Raw genomic sequence first — 21,559 nt, 5'->3', positions numbered from 1 at the left:
GCTCATAACTTTTCTTCCAAAGAGCAAGCATTTAATTTCATGGCTCCAGTCATCACCTGCAGTGATTTTGGAGCCCCCCAAAATAAAGTCTGACACTGTTCCCCCATCTATTTGCCATGAAGTGATGGGACCAGATGCCATGATCTTCGTTTTCTGAATGTTGAGTTTTAGGCCAACTTTTTCACCCTTCTCCTTCACTTTCATCAAGAGGCTCTTTAGTTCTTCTTTGCTTTCTGCCAGAAGGGTGATGTCATCTGCATATCTGAGGTTATTGATATTTCTCCCGGCAATCTTGATTCCAACTTGTGCTTCATCCAGCCCAGCATTTCTCATGATGTACTCTGCATAGAAGTTAAATAAGCAGGATGACAATGTACAGCCTTGACGTACTTCTTTCAAGATTTGGAAGCAGTCTGTTGTTCCATGTCCAGCTCTAACTGTTGCCTCCTGACCTGTATACAGATTTCTCAACAAGCAGGTCAGTTGGTCTGGTATTCTGATCTCTTGAAGAATTTTCCACAGTTTGTTGTGGTCCACACAGTCTAAAGCTTTGGCATAGTCAATAAAGCAGAAGTAGATATTTTTCTGAAATTCCTGCTTTTTCGATGATCCAGTAGATGTTGGCAATTTGACCTGTGGTTCCTCTGCCTTTTCGAAAACCAGCTTGAACATCTGGAAGTTCACGGTTCAAGTACTGTTGAAGCCTAACTTGGAGAATTTTGAGCATTACTTTACTAGCGTGTGAGATGAGTGCAATTGTGCAGTAGTTTGAGCATTCTTTGGCACTGCCTTTCTTTGGGATTGGAATGAAAACTGATCTTTTCCAGTCCCGTGGTCACTGCTGAGTTTTCCAAATTTGCTGGCATCTTGACTGCAGTACTTTCACAGCATCATCTTTTAGGATTTGAAATAATTCAACTGGAATTCCATCACCTCCACTAGCTTTATTTGTAGTGATGTTTTCTAAGGCCCACTTGACTTCACATTCCAGGATGTCTGGCTCTAGATGAGTGATCACACCATCGTGATTATCTGGGTCGTGAAGATCTTTTTTATATAGTTCTCAGTATTCTTGCCGCTTCATCTTAATATCTTCTGCTTCTGTTAAGTCCATACCATTTCTGTCTTTTATTGTGCCCACCTTTGCATGAAATGTTCCCTTGCTATCTCTAATTTTCTTGAAGAGTCTTTCCCATTCTATTGTTTTCCTCTATTTCTTCACATTGATCGCTGAGGAAGGCTTTCTTATCTCTCCTTGCTATTCTTTGGAACTCTGCATTCAGATGGGTGTATCTTTCCTTTTCTCCTTTTCCTTTCACTTCTCTTCTTTTCACAGCTATTTGTAAAGCCTCCTCAGGCAGCCATTTTGCTTTTTTGCGTTCATGGTTAGAATCACACCCCATCTCCACCAGAGACACTCAGAGGGCTCAAACAAACCTTGTGTGCACCAGGACCCAGAGACCCCACATAGACTGAGACAGAACTGGGTTTGAGTGTCTCCCGTGTAGGTACGGGTCAGCAGTGGACTGCCGCAGGGGCAGGGGCCCTGGATGCAGTAGACCTTGGTATGGCATAAGCCCTCTTGGAGGACGTCACCATTAACCCCACCATAGAGCCGCCAGAACTCACACAGGACTAGGAAATAAACTCTTGGAGGACACAAACAGAATGTTGTGTGCACCATGACCCAGGAAAAAGGAGCAGTGACCCCACAGGAGACCAACCCAGACTTGACTGGGAGTGTCCAGGAGTCTCCAGCAGAGGTGTGGGTTGGTGGTGGCCTGCTGCATGGTTGGGGGCACTGAGTGTAGCAGGGCATGCATGAGGCCTTTTGAAGGAGGTCGCCATTATCTTCATTACCTCCACCATACTTTCAGTTCAGTTCAGTTCAGTTCAGTTGCTCAGTTGTGTCCAACTCTTTGCAACCCCATGAATCACAGCACGCCAGGCCTCCCTGTCCATCACCAACTCCTGGAGTTCACTCAAACTCATGTTCATCAAGTCGGTAATGCTATCCAGCCATCTCATCCTCTGTCATCCCCTTCTCCTCCTGCCCCCAATCCCTCCCAGCATCAGGGTCTTTTTCAATGAGTCAACTCTTCACATGAGGTGGCCAAAGTATTGGAGTTTCAGCTTTAGCATCAGTCCTTCCAATGAACACCCAGGACTGATCTCCTTTACAATGGACTGGTTGGTTCTCCTTGCAGTCCAAGGGACTCTCAAGAGTCTTCTCCAACACCACAGCTCAAAAGCACCAATTCTTTGGTGCTCAGCTTTCTTCACAGTCCAACTCTCACATCCATACATGGCCACTGGAAAAACCAGAGCCTTGACTAGATGGACCTTTGTTTGACAAAGTAATGTCTCTGTTTTTTAATATGCTATCTAGGTTGGTCATAACTTTCCTTCCAAGGAGTAAGCGTCTTTTAATTTCATGGCTGCAATCACCATCTGCAGTGATTTTGGAGCCCCATAAAATAAAGTCTGCCACTGCTTCCACTGTTTCCCCATCTATTTACCATGAAGTGATGTGACCAGATGCCATGATCTTAATTTTCTGAATGTTGAGTTTCAAGCCAACATTTTCACTCTCCTCTTTCACTTTCATCAAGAGGCTCTTACTTCCTCTTTGTTTTCTGCCATAAGGATGGTGTCATCTGCATATCTGAGTTCATTGATATTTCTCCCAGCTTGATTCCAGCTTGTGCTTCATCTAGTCCAGCATTTTGCATGATGTACTTAGCATATAAGTTAAATAAGCAGGGTGACAATACACAGCCTTGATATACTCCTTTCCCGATTTGGAATCTGTCTGTTGTTCCATGTCCATTTCTATCTGTTGCTTCTTCACCTGCATACAGATTTCTCAGGAGGCAGACAAGGGGGTCTGGTATTTACATCTCTTGAAGAATTCTCCACAGTCTGCTGTGATCCACACAGTCAAAGGCTTTGGCATACTCAATAAAGCAAAATTAGATATTTTTCTGGACCTCTCTTACTTTTTTGGTGATCCAGCAGATGTTGGCAATTTGATCTCTGGTTCCTCTGCCTTTTCTCAATCCAGCTTGGTAATGCATTTCTGATTCATAGGAAGAAAAACTGATGTTTTGAAGCAGCAACTATTAGCAACATAGACATTAACGCATTTTCTGAAGTCACTCTTTTCAAAGCGTGACTTGAGAAGTTCACACTTTTGAACTTGAAAATTTCACACCTGTTCCTCCTAGAAGTCACCTGTACCTGCACAGAGTTTCCACTTCTGAATTTTTTTTCCAGCGGATACTCCAATTTCTAATTGCTGCAACAATAAGGTATGCACTAGATTTCATGGTTGATTTTAATTTAGGTTGCAAAGTAAGGTCTTTTTCTCCCTTCAAATTCCTTCATTTTAATTTTCAATATTACAGAATAATACTAAGAAGTGAACTTCTCGAGGGGGCTTATTGCCAAATTCTTTTTTTAAATTTATTTATTTTAATTGGAAGCTAATTACAATATTGTAGTGCGTTTTGCCATACATTGACATGAATCAGCCATGGGTGTACATGTGTTCAGCATCCTGAACCCCTCTCCCTCCTCCCTCCCCATCCCATCCCTCTGGGTCATCCCAGTGCACCAGCCCCGAGCACCCTGTCTCATGCATTGAACCTGGACTGGCGATCTGTTTCACATATGATAATATACATGTTTCAATGCTAGTCTCTCAAATCATCCCACCCTCGCCTTCTCCCACAGAGTCCAAAAGACTGTTCTACACATCTGTGTCTCTTTTGCTGTCTCGCATATAGGGTCATCGTTACCATCTTTCTAAATTCCATATATATGCATTAGTATACTGTATTGGTGTTTTTCGTTCTGACTTACTTCACTCTGTATAATAGGCTCCAGTTTCATCCACCTCATTAGAACTGATTCAAATGCATTCTTTTCAATGGCTGAGTAATACTCCATTGTGTATATGTACCACAGCTTTCTTATCCATTCATCTGGCAATGGACATCTAGTTTGTTTCCATGTCCTGGCTATTGTAAACAGTGCTGCGATGAACACTGGGGTACACGTGTCTTATTCAATTCTGGCTTCCTCAGTGTGTATGCCCAGTAATGGGATTGCTGGGTCATATGGCAGTTCTATTTTCAGCTTTTTAAGGAACCTGCACACTGTTCTCCATAGTGGCTGTACTAGTTTGCATTCCCACCAACAGTGTAAGAGGGTTCCCTTTTCTCCACACCCTCTCCAGCATTTATTGCTTGTAGACTTTTGGATAGCAGCCACTCTGACTGGCGTGAAATGAGGACCTCAATTCTTTTTCTTTATCTCATGAGGTTTTGCCAGTTTAAAGAAAGTCTTCTGTTTTTCTGTCCTATAGAGCCCTGTCCCTTTCCTGAAGGGCTCAGGAAAAGTTTGATTTCATGGATTATCAGGATTTTATCTCAATGTTTGGCTGAGAGTGGTGTACTTTACAGGCTCTTATATCCTACAAAATAGGAAATAATTACAATTGTAGGTGTAAAGAATACTTTGTAACAATTGAGAATGACAAATTATCTTCTCCCTCACAGAGGGAAGAAGAAATAAAATACTAAAATGAAATTACTGAACATTCACAGAATTGTGAAAATGACTGTGGTGGGGCCACCTTGTTTCTCATAAGCGGTCACCAGTGTTCTCTTAATAAGATGGAAGAGGCAGGAGATATGCTCACAATTAGTTCAAAATGCATATCTCCTATGGGTTGATTTTGTGCCTCTAAAATTAATGTATCTGTGCCATAAACACTCATACTCATATGTGATCATATTTGTAGACAGAGTATTTACCAAGTAATCAAGTTAAATATGTTCATTAGAATAGGTCTTAATCCAAATGAGCTATATCCATATAAAAAGGGAAAGAGCCTCTTGACAAAAGTGAAAGAGGAGAGTGAAAAAGTTGGCTTAAAGCTCAACATTCAAAAAACGAAGATCATAGCATTCAGTCCCATCACTTCATGGCAAATAGATGGGGAAACAGTGGAAACAGTGGCTGACTTTACTTTTCTGGGCTCCAAAATCACTGCAGATGGTGACTGAAGCAATGAATTAAAAGACGCTTGCTCCTTAGAAGGAAAGTTATGACCAACCTAGATAGCATATTCAAAAGCAGAGACATTACTTTGCCAACAAAGGTCTGTCTAGTCAAGGCTATGGTTTTTCCAGTAGTCATGTATGGATGTGAGAGTTGAACCATAAAGAAAGCTGAGTGCTGAAGAATTGATGCTTTTGAGCTGTGGTGTTGGAGAAGACTCTTGAGAGTCCCTTAGACTGCAAGGAGACCCAACCAGTCCATCCTAAAGGAGATCAGTCCTGGGTGTTCATTGGAGGGACTGATGTTGAAGCTGAAACTCCAATACTTTGGCCACCTGATGTGGAGAGCTGACTCATTGGAAAAGACCCTGATGTTGGGAAAGATTAAGGGTGGGAGGAGAAGGGGACAACAGAGGATGAGATGGTTGGATGGCATCACCAACACAATGGACATGGGTTTGGGTGGACTCTGGGAGTTGGTGATGGACAGGGAGGCCTGGCGTGCTGTGATTCATGGGGTTGCAAAGAGTCGGACACAACTGAGCAACTGAAATAAACTGAGCTGAACTGTAAAAGGTAAAATCAGACATAGATACATACATATAGGGAAGAAAACGTGGGGAGGTACAGGGAGATTTCAGCTATTTACAAGCCAAGGAAAGTGGCCAGGAATGGAGGCCCCTTATGCATTCACACCTTGTGTAAGATCCAACTCAGATGAAACCTTGATTTGGACTTAGAGCCTCCACAAGTATGAGACAATAAATGAATGTGTTTAATTGACCTAATCACAGCATGTTGTACAGGAGCTCTAGAATACTTGAAAGTGTTGAAAGCATTAGTCGGTCAGTGGTGTCTGACTCTTTGTGACTCCATGGACTGTAGCCTGCCTCGCTCTTCTGTCCATGGAATTTTCCAGGCAAGAACACTGGAGTGGGATTCCATTGCCTACTTCAGGGGATCTTCTGGACCCAGGGATTGAACCTGAGTCTCCTGCATTGCACGTGGATTCTTTACTATTTGGCCACTTTCTAATACTTAAGCCAGGACATTCTGCTCATGCCACTGTAGGTCAACCAGGAGAAGATTTTGTGTTGGAGTAAAATGTCCACCAAGTGACCTGAGTCACTCTGATGCCTGAAAGAGCTGGAGCTATGGAGGTCTGTCATACTCTCTCAGGAAGCTTTAACTGATTATTCCATTCTTCAACTTAGGTGATTTTCACTGAGTTTGGCTGAAAGTGAAAGTGAAGTCGCTCAGTCGTGTCCGACTCTGCGAACCCATGGACACCAGGCTCCTCCGTCCATGGGATTTTCTAGGCAAGAGTACTGGAGTGGGTTGCCATTTCCTTCTCCATGGAATCTTCCCGACCCAGGGATCAACCCAGGTTTCCCGCATTGTAGACAGACACTTTACCATCAGAGCCACCAGGGGAGTTTGGCTGACTGGGGGTTAAACATGGGGGAGGGGGCACAGCAGGAGTTGGGAGGCGGGACTTCCGGTGTCACGTGACATGGGCTGCCATAGTAACAGGCCTCCCTGCCTTGCATCCAATCAGATATGGACGATGTCCGTGACGTCAGGGAAAGCCGCGCCTATAAATTCAGCCAACGGCCATCAACGTTCTCACTGGTCTTCTGGGCTGCGCTATGGAGAATGGTGGCTTTATCGTGTCTGAACCATCCTCTGACAGCCATGAGGAAGACATGATCGCCAAAGAAACGAACACCTCCGAAACTGAGCCCTCTGAAACGGAGATGGAGAAAGCAGAGACCTCCAAACCAGAGCCGAATGATGCAGAACCAAGAAAGGCAAAGCAGAAGACAGCTAAGGGCCGCCGTTGCCGTTGCCGTCGCCGCCGCCGCCGCTGCCATCTGGGCAATTTCTCAAGCTTTGCTACCTATTTCCCTAGGGTGCTGAAGCAAGTGCATACAGGCCTGAGTCTTTCCCGTGAGTCCGTGAACATCCTGGATTCGTTTGTGAAAGACATGTTCGAGCGGATTGCCGAAGAGGCCGGGCGCCTGGCCCACCGCAACAAGCGCTGCACCATCATGACGGAAGACATCCAGACAGCTGTGCGTCTTCTGTTGCCTGGGGAGCTCGGCAAGTATGCCACGTCCGAGGGCACCAAGTCGGTCATCAGATACCACCTCAGCGGATGAACTGCCCCAGGACTGTCTGACCATTGCAAACCAGACTTAAGGGTTCTTCCCTTAGGCCCTACATTTCATCTTTAAAACATTTCTACCCCAAAGAAAACATTAAAAACCTCATTATCTTTGCTTCAATATGTGTCGGTTGTGTCATTTGTTCGATGGAAAATCGTGTACTTTTTTCTTAACATGTTGCAACTCGTCACTTTCCTAAATGGTTATTTCTATTCGTGGTTTCTCAGTGATTTTAGGGATCTTTATGGTCGAAATTCTTTCCCTAAAAGTTTCATTGGCCTTTTCCATTTTCATTCTCCCATGTATATCTAGGTATCATCCAGAGATTTGTATATGGGTATAGCAACTGATAAAGCGAAACCAATACAGTATTGTAAAGTAAAAAAATAAAATTAAAAAAATAATAATAATAAAAAGAAAAAAAAAAAAAAACACCAGTGTGGTCTTCTCAGGTGGCTCACCAGTAAAGAATCCGCCTTCAATGCAGGAGTCACAGAAGAGACAGGGTCCATCCCTGGGTCATAAAGATCCCTGGGAGGAGGGGATGGCAACCCTCTCCAGTATTCTTTCCTGGAGAATCCCATGGAGAGAGGAGCCTGGTGGGCTACAGTCCATAGGGTCTGCAGAGTCGAGCACCACTGAAGTAAGGTAGCATGCAGGCTCACAAAGAGCAGTGTGTGTGTGTGTGTGTGTGTGTGTGTGTGTCTGTGTGTCTGTGTGTGTATGTGTGTGTGTGTGTGTGTGTGTGTGTGTGTGTGTGTGTGTGTGTGTGCTCAGTCACTCAGTCATGTCCGACTCTTTCTGACCCCATGGACAGGAGCCTGTCAAGCTCTTATCTCCTTGAAATTTTCCAAGCAAGAATACTGAATTGGGTTGTCATTTCCTACTCCAGGGGATCTTTCTGACCAAGGGATAGAAGCTGTGCCTCTTTTGTCTCCTGCACTGGCAGTCACATTCTTTACCACTGCACCAGCAGTAGCAGATATAAAAATCACATTTACCCATTCTATTCCTTCAATCCCAATTCACTTCCATGTGTAAAATAGGACTCAAACACAGTGTAAAATAAGAAAATTCTAAATTTCTGGAATCAAGCACCATATCTTTTAAAATTACCTTATCCAGATTTCTCTGATCCTATTTTTTGTTTGCAACCTAGAACATTTTGCTTTAAAAAAAAAAAAAGAAAAAATCCTGACTGAATTGCAAACTTGCAGGGATGATGGGACAGTCCAGTGACAGAGAATGTAGCCACAGTCTCCACAGTAGCAGCCAACGAGGGACTGGCAGCCCATGAGCCAAAGCAATTGGCCGAACGTATGGTGGAGTGAAGAGAGATGAACAAATAACAACCTTCCTGTGACACTCAGCCTAGAAATGGAGAGGGAACATGGGGCGATAGTTTCCCTGCTATTTTTCCATTCAAGCACCTGCTTTTAACCATGGCGATTTAAGTACAGGCATCCATTTCTTGGGGCTTCCCAGGTGGTGCTAGTGGTAAAGAACCTGCTTTCTTATGTGGGAAACATAAGAGCCATGGATTTAGTCCCTGGAGTGGGAAGATGCCCTGGAGAAAGGCATGGCAACCACTCCAGTATTCTTGCTGGAAAGTCCCATGGACAGAGGAGCCTAGCGGGTTACAATCCATAGGGTCTCAAAGAGTCAGACACGACTGAAGCGGCTTAGCATGCACACATCCATTTCTTGGGTCTTCCCAGGTGGTGCCGGTAGTCAAGAACCTGCCTGCAATGCAGGAGACACAGGAGACCCAGGTTCTGTCCCTAGATGGAGGAGGTTCCCTGGAGGAGGGCATGGAAACCCACTCCAGTATTCTTTCCTGGATAATTCCCAGGGACAGAGGAGCCTGGTGGGCCACAGTTCATAGGGCCACGAAGAGTGGGACACCACTGAAGAGACTTAGCCCACATGCATGCAACCATTTCTTGTTGTGGGACATGCCTCTAGCTGCTTGCATCAAAACAAGAAGGAAGAGGATGTTCAGCAGTTAAGAGAAATAAGATGACTTCTTCTTCTACCTCAAGTATTTGACTGCTATTGCTTATGATAGTATTTACTGAATTTAATGTCCATGTGTTTTCTTCTTGGTGCACTGACATTTTTATTTCTATAAGTATATTGCTGAATTTCAAACTAGTTGGTGATTTTCCTATTCCTTTTATTTTTGTTTGAGATTTTTTTAAATTAATTAATTTTTATTAAAGGATTATTGCTTTACAGAATTTTGCTGTTTTCTGTCAAACCTCAACATGAATCAGCCTAGGGTATACATATATCCCCTCCCTTTTGGAACTCCCTCCCCATCCCACCCCTCTAGGTTGATACAGAGCCCCTGTTTGAGTTTCCTGAGCCATACAGCAAATTCCCGTTGGCTATCTATTTTACATATGGTAATGTAAATTTCCATGTTACTCTTTCCATGCATCTCACCCTCTCCTCCCCTTTCCCTCTGTCCATAATTCTATTCTCCTATTTCTTTTTTAAAAGATTGATTTCAAGGTTACTACATCCTTGGAGAGAGAGAAAGCACTCGCGATTTCAGTCGTTTTTAATTTAGAACTTAATATTTCATTATATTTTAAACTATTCATTTTGAACTTTAAGCAACAAGTATATGCTGTACAGCACAGAGAAATATACCAATTATCTAATAATAAATGTAAACAGAGTATAATATATAAAACAACTGAAGCACTATGTTGTAAACCTGAACAAACATAATATTCCAACTCATGAATATATCCATAAAAAATTTTAACGTTAAAAAGAATTTATCAGTACCACTGTTATTGGATGTAGAAATCTGTGAAGGATTTGATTCTCAGCAAAACAATGAGAGAAAAGCTAGGAGGATCTACATATTCCAACCTCTTGACCCCAGCTGTAGTATTTTCTCTAGGTCAGTCATGACAGAGTTCTGTAAGTTCTGAATTATTTTCCTAGCAATTTCATTTCCCAGTTTATCCTCATTCTCCCAAAGTGTACTATGGAGTTCTTCAGAAGCAGTTTATGTGTGATATGCAATAGATAGAGTGAAGAAACTGATATACCCATCCACTACCTCTATTATACTTTCCCCATGTATCCCAGTTCATTTACATATTTTCCACATATCCTAGTTAATCAAACATTTAAATATATAAATGAGGACTGATATATAGTACAGAACTGGCAAAACAAAAATTTCACACACATTTCAATTTTCTAATTTCCTGGTTTTTGAAATTGTTTTAAACATTCATACAGGAGAACAAGATGGCAGAGGAATAGGTGGACGTGGAGGACATCTCTCTCCGTGGATACATCAGGAATACACCTTCAGACACAGAAGTGCATGCAGAACACCAGCTGACAGTGGACAGGAGTCATTGACCAGCGGAAAATAAAATAGAGACCCAGCCAAACCTTGGTAGGATGAAGGAACTAGGGGGAAAACAGGAGTGTTAGTAGGACTGGACCTGCCCTCGGCGGGTGGGGGAACTGAAGCAGGGGTCCGATCCCCACATCAGGGCAATGGTCTGAGTCAGGGGAGAGGCATTGAAGGCTGAGAGTGAAAGAGCTGATCTCTGGCAGCCTAAATGGAAGGAGACTCAGACAGTCCTTGCCACCAGACATACCCCAGACGGGGAGGCAGAGCCCCTGGAAGGTGCAGCGGCCGGGAGCTGGAGTTTAGGGATTGGGGAGCAATCCCAAAGTGCGGGCTGCTGTAACTGTGGAGAGACTTATCCAGGGGATGTGAGGGAGGAGACTGTGGGGGGAAATGCCTGTGGAGGAAAGCCAGGCAGCCACGGAAGCCAGGCGATACTGCAGAGTCACATTTGGGGATGGAGCCATCACCATAGCCTCTCTCTCTCCACAGTGCCAGCACTGGCAGCTGAACAATAGAGAGGCTGGCCCAGCAAGCACCTGACGCACTGAACTACAGAGTAGGACCCCACCCAGGGTGCCCCTGTAAGTGCCTGATGTGCCAATCTACAGAGTAGAACTCCAGCCAGGGGGTCCCCTATATGTGCCTGATGTGCCAAACAACAGAGAAGGTCTCCAGGCAAGGAAGCCCTCTAAGTGCCTGAACGGGTGGAGCTACGGAGAAAGACTGGCCACAGAGGCCTTCTGATCGCCAGCTACAAGAGGCTTGAGAAAGAACTCTGATGGGGCCACAACTCCTGCGGTGGATGCAGTCCGTGTCCCTGCACACTTGGTGCTGCCAGGGTCCCTGCAAGCCAAGCAGCTGTGCCAGCTTCACCCTCAACTCTCACCGGGGCAGAGCTGCCACAGGCAAAAAACGTCCTGCGCCTCTGCATGCAGGGTTGCTTCGGTAGTGTCCTACTCTTTGTGACCTTGGAGACTGTGGCCTGCCAGGCTTCTCTGCCAGGGAGCAGGGTTCTCCAGGCAAGAATACAGGAGTGTGTTGGCCAATACTGGTTTCCACGGCTGTGTGGCGCTGGAGCGGCCCTGAGGAGATACACCACGTCCAAGGGCAGAGAAGCCCCAGCAAGATGGTAGGAGGGGCAAATTCACGTTTAGAATCACACCCCATCTCCACCAGAGACACTCAGAGGGCTCAAACAAACCTTGTGTGCACCAGGACCCAGAGACCCCACATAGACTGAGACAGAACTGGGTTTGAGTGTCTCCCGTGTAGGTACGGGTCAGCAATGGACTGCTGCAGGGGCAGGGGCCCTGGATGCAGTAGACCTTGGTATGGCATAAGCTCTCTTGGAGGAGGTCACCATTAACCCCACCATAGAGCCGCCAGAACTTACACAGGACTAGGAAATAAACTCTTGGAGGACACAAACAGAATGTTGTGTGCACCATGACCCAGGAAAAAGGAGCAGTGACCCCCACAAGAGACCAACCCAGACTTGACTGGAAGTGTCCAGGAGTCTCCAGCAGAGGTGTGGGTTGGTGGTGGCCTGCTGCATGGTTGGGGGCACTGAGTGTAGCAGGGCATGCATGAGGCCTTTTGAAGGAGGTCGCCATTATCTTCATTACCTCCACCATACTTTCAGTTCAGTTCAGTTCAGTTCAGTTGCTCAGTTGTGTCCAACTCTTTGCAATCCCATGAATCACAGCATGCCAGGGCTCCCTGTCCGTCACCAACTCCCGGAGTGCACTCAGACTCATGTCCATCGAGTCGGTGATGCCATCAGCCATCTCATCCTCTGTCGTCCCCTTCTCCTCCCACCTTCAATCTTTCCCGGCATCAGGGTCTTTTCCAATGAGTCAGCTCTTTGCATCAGGTGGCCAAAGTATTGGAGTTTCATCTTCAGCATCAGTCCTTCCAATGAACACCCAGGACTGATCTCCTTTAGGATGCACTGGTTGGATCTCCTTGCAGTCCAAGGGACTCTCAAGAGTCTTCTCCAACACACTTCAAAAGCATCAATTCTTCAGTGCTCAGCTTTCTGCACAGTCCAACTCTCACATCCATACATGACCACTGGAAAAACTAAAGCCTTGACTAGACGGACCTTTGTTGGCAAAGTAATATCTCTGCTTTTCAATATGCTATCTAGGTTGGTCATAACTTTCCTTCTGAGGAGTAAGCATCTTTTAATTTCATGGCTGCAATCACCATCTGCAGTAATTTTGGAGACCCCCAAAATAAAAGTCTGCCACTGTTTCCACTGTTTCCCCATCTATTTCCCATGAAGTGATGGGACCAAATGCCATAAATAACAAGGAGGGAACACAGCTCCACCCATCAACAGAAAATTGGATTAAAGATTTACTGAGCATGGCTCCTCCCATCAGAACAAGACCCAGTTTCCCCCTCAGTCAGTCTCTCCCATCAGGAAGCTTCCATAAGTCTCTTATCCTTCTCCATCAGAGGGCAGACAGACTGAAAACCACAATCACAGGAAACTAACCAATCTGATCAAACGGACCACAGCCTTGTCTAACTCAATGAAACTATGAGCCATGCTGTGTAGGACCATCCAAGACGGGTGGGTCATAGTGGAGAGTTCTGACAAAATGTGACCCACTGGAGAATGGAATGGCAAACCACTTCAGTATTCTTGCCTTGAGAACCCCATGAACAGTATGAAAAGGCAAACAGATAGGACACTGAAAGATGAACTCCCCAGGTCGGTAGGTGCCCAATATTCATGGGAGATCAGTGGAGAAATAACTCCAGAAAGAATGAAGGGATGAAGCCAGAGCAAAAACAACACCCAGTTGTGGATGTGACTGGTGATAGAAGCAAAGCCCGATGCTGTAAAGAGCAATATCACGTAGGAACCTGAAATGTTAGGTCCATGAATCAAGGCAAATTGGAAGTGGTCAAACAGGAGATGGCAAGAGTGAACATAGACATTTTAGGAATCAGCAAACTAAGATGTACTGGAATGGGTGAATTTAACTCAGATGACCATTATATCTACTACTGCAGGCAGGAATCCCTTAGAAGAAATGGAGTAGCCCTCATAGTCAACAAGAGAGTCCGAAATGCAATACTTGGATGCAATCTCAAAAACGACAGAATGATCTCTGTTTGTTTCCAAGGCAAACCATTCAATATCATGGTAATCCAAGTCTATGCCCTGACCAGTAATGCTGAAGAAGCTGAACGGTTCTGTGAAGACCTACAAGACCTTCTAGAACTAACACCCAAAAAAGATGTCCTTTTCATTATAGGGGACTGGAATGCAAAAGTAGGAAGTCAAGAAACACCTGGAGTAACAGGCAAATTTGGCCTTGGAGTACAGAATGAAGCAGGGCAAAGGCTAATAGAGTTTTGCCAAGAGAATGCACTGGTCATAGCAAACACCCTCTTCCAACAACACAAGAGAAGACTCTACACATGGACATCACCAGATGGTCTATACTGAAATCAGATTGGTTATATTCTTTGCAGCCAAAGATGGAGAAGCTCTATACAGTCAACAAAAACAAGACCAGGAGCTGTCTGTGGCTCAGATCATGAACTTCTTATTGCCAAATTCAGACTTGAAGAAGGTAGGGAAAACCACTAGACCATTCAGGTATGACCTATATCAAATCCCTTACAATTATACAGGGTATGATCAGGCTTCATTTATTCCATTTATCTCTAGTGACATTAGCTTAAAGGACAGGAGAGGCAAAAGGCAAGGGGAAAAGAATGACTGGGGCGAAAAATGAAGCAGAGACTTGTGATCGTTCTGCATTATTATGGTGATCAGAAAATTAGTTTTCATTTTTAAGACATTTGCCTTCCCCTATATAGGTTCCAGACACAAATTGTGATTCTGCATCATCAATTTTTTTTCAGGAAAGTCAACAGCCCTTTCCCTGAACTAAGAGCAACTCTGGCTGAACATGGAGATCCAAAAATCCACTCTGGCCTGGACTGGACCAAGTGTGAGCCAACAGGGTCAGATAAGAGAGGAAAACTGGGTCCCCAGAGCCCCACTACCTAGAATTCTGGTTTCCCAACCAGTTGAACCCTCTTCCTCCCCTACCACCCCCCCACCCAGGCCCAAGGAAACAGCACTGGTGATTGATGCATCCACAGGCAGCCCACAGAGCCAGATTCTTCTCTGTGTCACCATGGGGCTGCCAATTTGTCTGCTAATCTTTGTTTTTTCTGAGAATCATTTTCCTCTTCCTGGAATCAGATCCAATGTTTAGGGTAACGGAGCAGCAGACTTGAACCCTCAGAGAAGATTTGGTCTCTGTGCCTCTTTTCATCCCCACTGCCCTGACCCTAGATTGAGTCATCTGAAGAGTCAGTCACCTGTACTATTGCAGTGCTTGCTGCCGTGCTCAGGCACTCGATCATGTCCAACTCTTTGCGACCCCATGCCAGGCTCCTCTGTCCAAGTTAATTTTCTAAAATGTGTTTCTAATCATGTCACTCCTACTGTTTTTAAAAGATCTTTGAGTAACCCAATTACATGGACTATTATTGAATAAATAAATTTGCTCTGTTAGTATCAAATTCCCCATTATCCTTATTTCCTGTCTTTATAGCCTTCACCACGATTTCAACCTATCTTACTTATGTGTTTTCTTACTTATTGTCTGTCTCCCTCTTCCGTTGGAATGAAGTTTCCGTTTGATCAATGTTCTTATCTGTCTGTCCCCAAAACAGTGGCTGACATGTTAGATAATAAATATTGACTGAATGAAGGACTCAATAAATCAAATTCTGTTAGCCACAGTTAATTCTTTTTTTCGTATATGAACTTTATTAACTTTAACGATTACAAATGTAATACATGCTTACTGTAGAGAATCTGGAAAGTACAGAGAAGTAAAAAGAAGAACATTAAAACACCCATAATCCCACCACATTAAGGCAAACACTGCTCACATTATGTTCTATCTATGCCTGTTTAAAGACCAAGATCTTTATCAAGAGTGCTGGCCACAAAGCACAATAGCCAAGGGGAGTGAGGGCAATTAACAACTGAGGAGGTCACCCAAAGGTCAGAGCTAGAAATTTCACACTGAGGGACAAGACAATGGCCACTGACAATAGATCAAGACTTCAAAAGTTGAAACAGAAGAACAAGTTGGGTTATGGTAAGAATGTAGTGAGATGATGCTTGTCAAGAGTTTAGCCCACTACTGTCACATAGTACATAAACAATAAACATTAGCTATTACTAAGATTATTACTATGGGTCAAAACAAATGGTTCAGGATGGAGACTATAAACAGGACAAGGGCCTTGGAGACCAAATTTAAGTGCTGTGAGTTGGGGCATATAGGGACAAGTATACTGGATGAAAAGGATGGTATTGGAGTGGGCATCACTCTCCTCATGGGCTCCCTTGCCAGGTGAAATGGGACCAGGGCTTCCTCAAGTTTGCCTGATGACATGTGGCAAGACACTCTAAGGTGTTTTTGAGGTAGGACATAGTTTCTCCTGCCTAGACTTCTCCCTGGACCAAGAACTAGCACTGTCCTTGTTGGTAATGGGAGTTCAGAACTTCATACACTGAACATTCTTGAAGTCCACGTTCTGATTGTTGGGGCAGGTTAAAGGCATGTGGGGTGAAAGAGAAGGTCAAGTCAACCAAGTGGGAGATAGGGTGGGATGCACCTGGAGAGGGTGCTGAAGGGGGAAAGGCCACAAGTTTTAATGATGTAATTGCATGAAATGAGTCTAGGAACCAGTCCTCAAGTTAGCAGCCAAGTTGGATATCACAGGAGAAGAGTCCAGGTAGCATTACTTGTTAGTGGGGGCCTTCTGATGGCCTGTGCTCTTTCGAAGGTGGTCGTGCAGACCCGCTTGAGGGTCTTCATGCTCTTTCAGGTAGTAACAGCGTTTGGGAACATGCTGGTGCTGGGAGTGAGAAAAAAAAAAAAAAAAAACAGCAAATGTAAGAGCCATGCTTACTATGACAAGTGGGGTTCTACCTGGATAATCTCAATCACTTAGCATGTCAAGGAACTTGGCCAATGTACCTTATTTGTATAAAAAGTGTGACCAAGGACTAAACTGGTCAAATTCCCTAGTGACCTAGGTCTATAATACATGTAGCTGTAGGTGGGACCCAGCCTCCAAAACATGACCCTTCTTTTAGAACTGGACCTGGAATCAGTAGTAGTGAATTGGGACTGAGCCCAACCAGTTCCCTCAGAAGATTTAGACCTTTAACCACCCCCACACCCTGAGTATCTTGGGTAGGGCAAGCTCCACAAAGTTAACGGAGTTTGGGTTAATATGCCCAAAATAAGGGCCTAATCAGGCCCACTGACGAAATCCCAGGTTGGGGTTTATGGTCTAGGAGCTCAATGCCTCTCCCAGCCTCTTCCTTAGTCTACACAAAGGAGCAGGATGCCTTCAATTTTCTATTCAGAAACCTTGAGTGTATTTCCCCATCATTACCTCCTCGGTCTGCTGCTGGGGGTTCAGTTCATTCTCCATTGCCTCCTCGCTATTCCGCTTACAGGGTGATGTCAGAACCTGGCTGGAGCTGCCTCGGGAATTCTTCTCTCCGGCCAGCTGGCACTCGGTATAGAGAGACCTATCTATCAGCTCCTTTAGGCTGCCAGCCACCTTCAGGAAGATCCGGCCCATTTTGGTGGCAACAGCTTCAGAGAGTCCTTCCAGGAACCTGGTCCGCAGAATGGCATCGGACCAAGACAAATGTCGGGCCAGTAGAAGGAAGTCAGTGGCATACTGCCTGACCGACTTCTGGCCCTGCTTGGGATGGCAGAGAACCGCACTGAGGATGTCAATTTCAGACAGGGAGTCATATAAGCCCTGAGATCTTCTCAGGAAAGATTTATCTTCACGGGTGAGGGGGTTTCCTACCTCCATCTGCAAGATGGACCACCTCTCTGCTGCCCCCAGATGAAGAGACACCAGAAAAGCCATTTTCTCTGAATCATTCAAAAATCCCTTCATTTGCTTCTCCTCATCAATCTCCACCTCCTCTTCCACAGGGCGTGAACCCCGGGCTGCTTCTTGTTCTTCTAAGAGGTAACAGAGTGCTGGGGTCAGCATGCCAAAAGATGGGACTTCCTCTGATGGTGGCTTTACTGTTTTGGGGGGGGTGGTCGTCGCGTGTGGTGTGGACTTTGATCCAGAGGCTGTGACATTGATGCGAGGGGCAGATGTTTCCCCAGAGTCTGTGGCTTTGATTCCCAGGGTGGACATCATTCCAGGGGCTGGGCCTGCCATCTGGGATGCAGACATAGCTGCTGGGACTGTGGCCCTCATTAGTGGCATGGACATCCCCCCAGAGGATATGGGTCTCAGAAGTGGCATGGACATCATTCCAGAAGCTGAGGCTCTCATAAGTGGTGTGGATGTGGCCCCGGAAGCTGAGGCTCTCATAAGTGGTGTGGATGTGGCCCTGGAAGCTGAGGCTCTCATAAGTGGTGTGGATGTGGCCCCGGAAGCTGAGGCTCTCATAAGTGGTATGGATGTGGCTCCGGAAGCCGAGGCTCTCATTGGCGGTGTGGACATCTTTCCTGAGGTTGCGTATGTCGTTTGTGGCAAGGACGTTGATCCAGAACTCACAACTCTTGTTTGCAGTGTGGACATTGCCCCAGATGACAGGTTTTTCATTAGTGGCATGGATGTTTCTCCAGAAGCCATGGCAGACATCAGTGGCATGGGTGTTACTCCAGAAGCCATGGCTCTCATGAATGGCTTGGACATTCCTCCCGAGGCCATGGCTGTGGTTTGCGCAGTGGCCATCTTTCCAGAGGCTGGAGCTCTCATGAACTCTGTGGACACATCTTCAGAGACTGAGGGTCTCCTCGGGGGTGTGCACATAATTCCAGAGACTGGAGCCCTTAATAATGGTGGGGACATCACTCCCAAGCTGGGGGCTCGCATGGATAGTGTGCACACCTCTGCAGATGCTGCTGTGGGCATCTGTGGTGCAGATGTTGCTCCAGAGGCTGGGGCCCTCAACAATGGCAGGGACACCCCTCCAGAGGCCACAGCTGTCATTTGAGGCATGGACATCACTCCAGAGGCCGTGGATCTCATGAGTGGTGTGGACATCGGCCCAGAGATTGGAGCCCTCATTTGTGGCACGGACATCATGCCAGAGGCTGTGGCTGTTCTTTGTGGAGTAGACATTGCTCCATAAGCTGGGGCCCTCAGAGGGGTGGTGGCTATCTCCCCAAAAGTTGGGGGTCTTGTTAGTGCTGAGGACATTTCTCCAGAGGATGAAGCTCTTGTGAGAAGTGTGGACGCCTCTCCAGGGTTTGAGGCTCTCATCAGGGGTGTGGATGCTGCCCCAAAGCTTGGGGCTCTAATTTTTGGTGTGGACATCACTTCAGAGGCTGGGGCTCGCATCGGCAGTGTGGACATCCCTCCAGAGGTCATGACTCTTTTGAACGACATGGACATCCCCCCAAAGTCTTGAGTGCCTGTTGGCTGACTTGGCATCTTTCCAGAGACTGTGGATCTCATTAGCACTGTGGGCATGGTTCCAGGGCCCAGGGCTCTCGTTAGGGGCCCGGACATGCTTCCAGAGGCTGCGGCTGTCATCTGTGGTGTGGACACGTCTCCAGAGGCTGGGGCTCTCATTAGTGGTGTGGACATCCCGGCAGAGGCAGCGTCTGTCATGTGTGGCATGGACATGGCTCCAGAAGCTATGTCTCTCATTAGCATTGTGGAGATCTCTCCAGAAGCTGTGGTTGTCATTTGCTGCATGAACATTGCTTCTGAGGCTTTGGATGTTGTTAGTGGCTTGGATAATGCTCCTGAGGCTGTAGCTTTAATCGGTGGCACGGACATCACTCCCGGGGCAGTGTCTCTCGTTAATAGTGAGGACATGGATCCAGAGGCTTTGGCTGTCATCTGTGGGGTGGACATGGCTCCAGAGGCTCTCATTTGTGGTCCAGCTGTCGCTCTAGAGGCTGTGGCTCTCCTTTGTGACCTAGATGTTGCTCCAGAGACAGGCGCTTTTATTTGCAGGGTGGATACTGATCCAGAGGCTGGGGTGGTCATTTGTAGCACAGATACTGTTTCAGAGATGGGGGCTGTGCTGGGTGGGATGGACATTGCCCCCAAGGCTGGAGCTCTCATTCTTGGTGTGGACTTTGCCCCACTGGCTGGGACTTTCATAAAGCCCCTGGATGTGGTTCCAGAAATTTGAGCCGTTGTTAAGTGTGTGGACATTCCTCTAGAGGTTGCAGTTGGCACTGGCTCTGCGGACATGGTTCCAGAGGTTGTGGCTGTCATCAGTGGGGTGGATAGGGCTGCAGAGTCTGGGACTGTCTTTAGCAGCGTGGACATATTGCCAGAGGCTGGGGTTCTCATTTGCAGTGTCGACCTTGCTCCAGAATCTGAGGCTCTCGCTGACGATGCAGACATCTCCCCCGAGGCTGTTGCTCTCGTTGGTGGAGTAGACACAATCTGAGAATCTAGACTTTGTGTTAACTGTGAGGACATAGCTCCAGAGCTTTGGGCTGGCATCAGCTGGGTGGGCATCCCTCCAGAGGTCAGAGCCATCATTAGCTGTGGGGACACTGCCTCAGCATCTGGGGCTGGCTTTGACAAGGTGGGCATTTCTCCAGCCTCGGGGACTGACAGGAGTGGTGAGGATATGGCTCCGGAGCCTGGAGCTGTCATTAGTGGTAAAGACTCTACTCCAGAGTTTGGGCCTGACATTAGCTGGGTGGACCTTTCCCCAGAATCTTGGGTGCTCGTTAGTTGGGTGGACATTGCTTCAGAAGTCAGGGCTGACATTATCAGTGAGGAGATCGCTTCAGAGTCTGTGTCTGACATGAGCAGTGAAGAGATCTCTCCAGAGACCAGGGCAGTCATTAGCACTTTGGACATTGCTTCAGTGTCTTCATCTGTAATTTGCAATGGTGACATTCCTTCAAAGCTTGGAGCTGGCATTGGCTGTGTGGACATCTCTCCAGGGTTAATATCTGGCATTAGCAGAGGGGAGAGCTCTCCAGAATCTGGGGCTAGCATCAATGGTGTGGCCATTGCCTCAGAGGATGAGGCTGACATTGCCAGTGGTGATATGTCTTCAGAATCTTGTGTTGCTGTTAGTGCTGTGGACATTGTTCCAAAGTCAGGAATCGTCATCAGCCCTGGGGACATTAATCCATACTCTGAAGTGGACAGCAATGGAGACAGTGTTCCAGAATCTGAGGCTGGCATTAGCAATGGGGACAGCATCCCAGAGTCTGAGGTTGGCATTAACAATGGGGACAGAGCCTCTGAATCCGAAGTTGGCATTAACAATGGGGACAGTGCCCCAGAGTCTGACAAGAGTGGTGAGGACACAGCTCCAGAGTTTGCTGTTCCCATTAGAGGTGCAGCCATGGTGTCAAAGGCTGGGGATGTCATCAGCTGTGTGGACATCCCTCCAGGGTCTGATGCTGAAGTTGAGACCATAGGCTGGACACTAGAAGGCAGAATTTGGCCCTCTGCTCGGCTCTCTAGCATTGGTCCAGAAAAGGTCGTCTCCCTATTTGGGGTGTCGTCATTTTCCTCCCTCGGCACATTGCTGAACTGCAGTGAATTTAAGGGTATTGATGTATCTGCCATGGCCAAAGGACAGTGTGTAGAGAACCTCTAAAGCAATTATATCAGGGGTCCTGCTGAAGCCCAAGTGGCAAGAAAATCTGTAAACAGGAAACAAGTTTAGCAGTCAAAAGGCAATATCAAAAAGATGAGGAAATAGACAAATGATTCGTGATGGAGACCTCTTATGTGTTTGCTGGCTCTGTGGCATCAGAGATGGGCCTCTCAGGTTAAAGAAGCTGTATGGCATTAAACAAATTCAAAGCTGGAGCAACTATCCTTTCCACCTCTATCCTTTTCAAACCAACCGGCTCAGTCACACAGCACACACTCTCAGTTTATAAAAGCTATCAGCACTGGCA

At 46.2% G+C, this 21,559-nt stretch overlaps 2 protein-coding genes across 2 annotated transcripts; one reads left to right on the top strand and one right to left on the bottom strand.

Annotated features, from left to right (window-relative positions):
- Positions 1-6,715: 6,715 nt before the first annotated feature.
- LOC120882581 (late histone H2B.L4-like) lies at positions 6,716-7,339 on the top strand. The gene has a single exon (XM_040266611.1). It carries the CDS (start codon positions 6,716-6,718, stop codon positions 7,226-7,228), a length of 513 nt encoding a protein of 170 aa, XP_040122545.1. The 3' UTR covers positions 7,229-7,339.
- Positions 7,340-15,409: 8,070 nt separating this feature from the next.
- RTL9 (retrotransposon Gag like 9) lies at positions 15,410-21,294 on the bottom strand. The gene is made up of 2 exons (XM_040265078.1): positions 17,079-21,294; positions 15,410-16,532 (listed from the first exon to the last, which is right to left on the bottom strand). Exons 1-2 carry the CDS (start codon positions 21,219-21,221, stop codon positions 16,416-16,418), a joined length of 4,260 nt encoding a protein of 1,419 aa, XP_040121012.1. The 5' UTR covers positions 21,222-21,294; the 3' UTR covers positions 15,410-16,415.
- Between the last annotated feature and the right edge of the window lie 265 nt (positions 21,295-21,559).

The sequence above is a fragment of the Oryx dammah genome, unplaced genomic scaffold (assembly GCF_014754425.2).
Source record: "Oryx dammah isolate SB20612 unplaced genomic scaffold, SCBI_Odam_1.1 HiC_scaffold_23, whole genome shotgun sequence".
Lineage (NCBI taxonomy): Eukaryota > Metazoa > Chordata > Mammalia > Artiodactyla > Bovidae > Oryx > Oryx dammah.
This window is presented reverse-complemented; position numbering and strand designations above follow the sequence as displayed.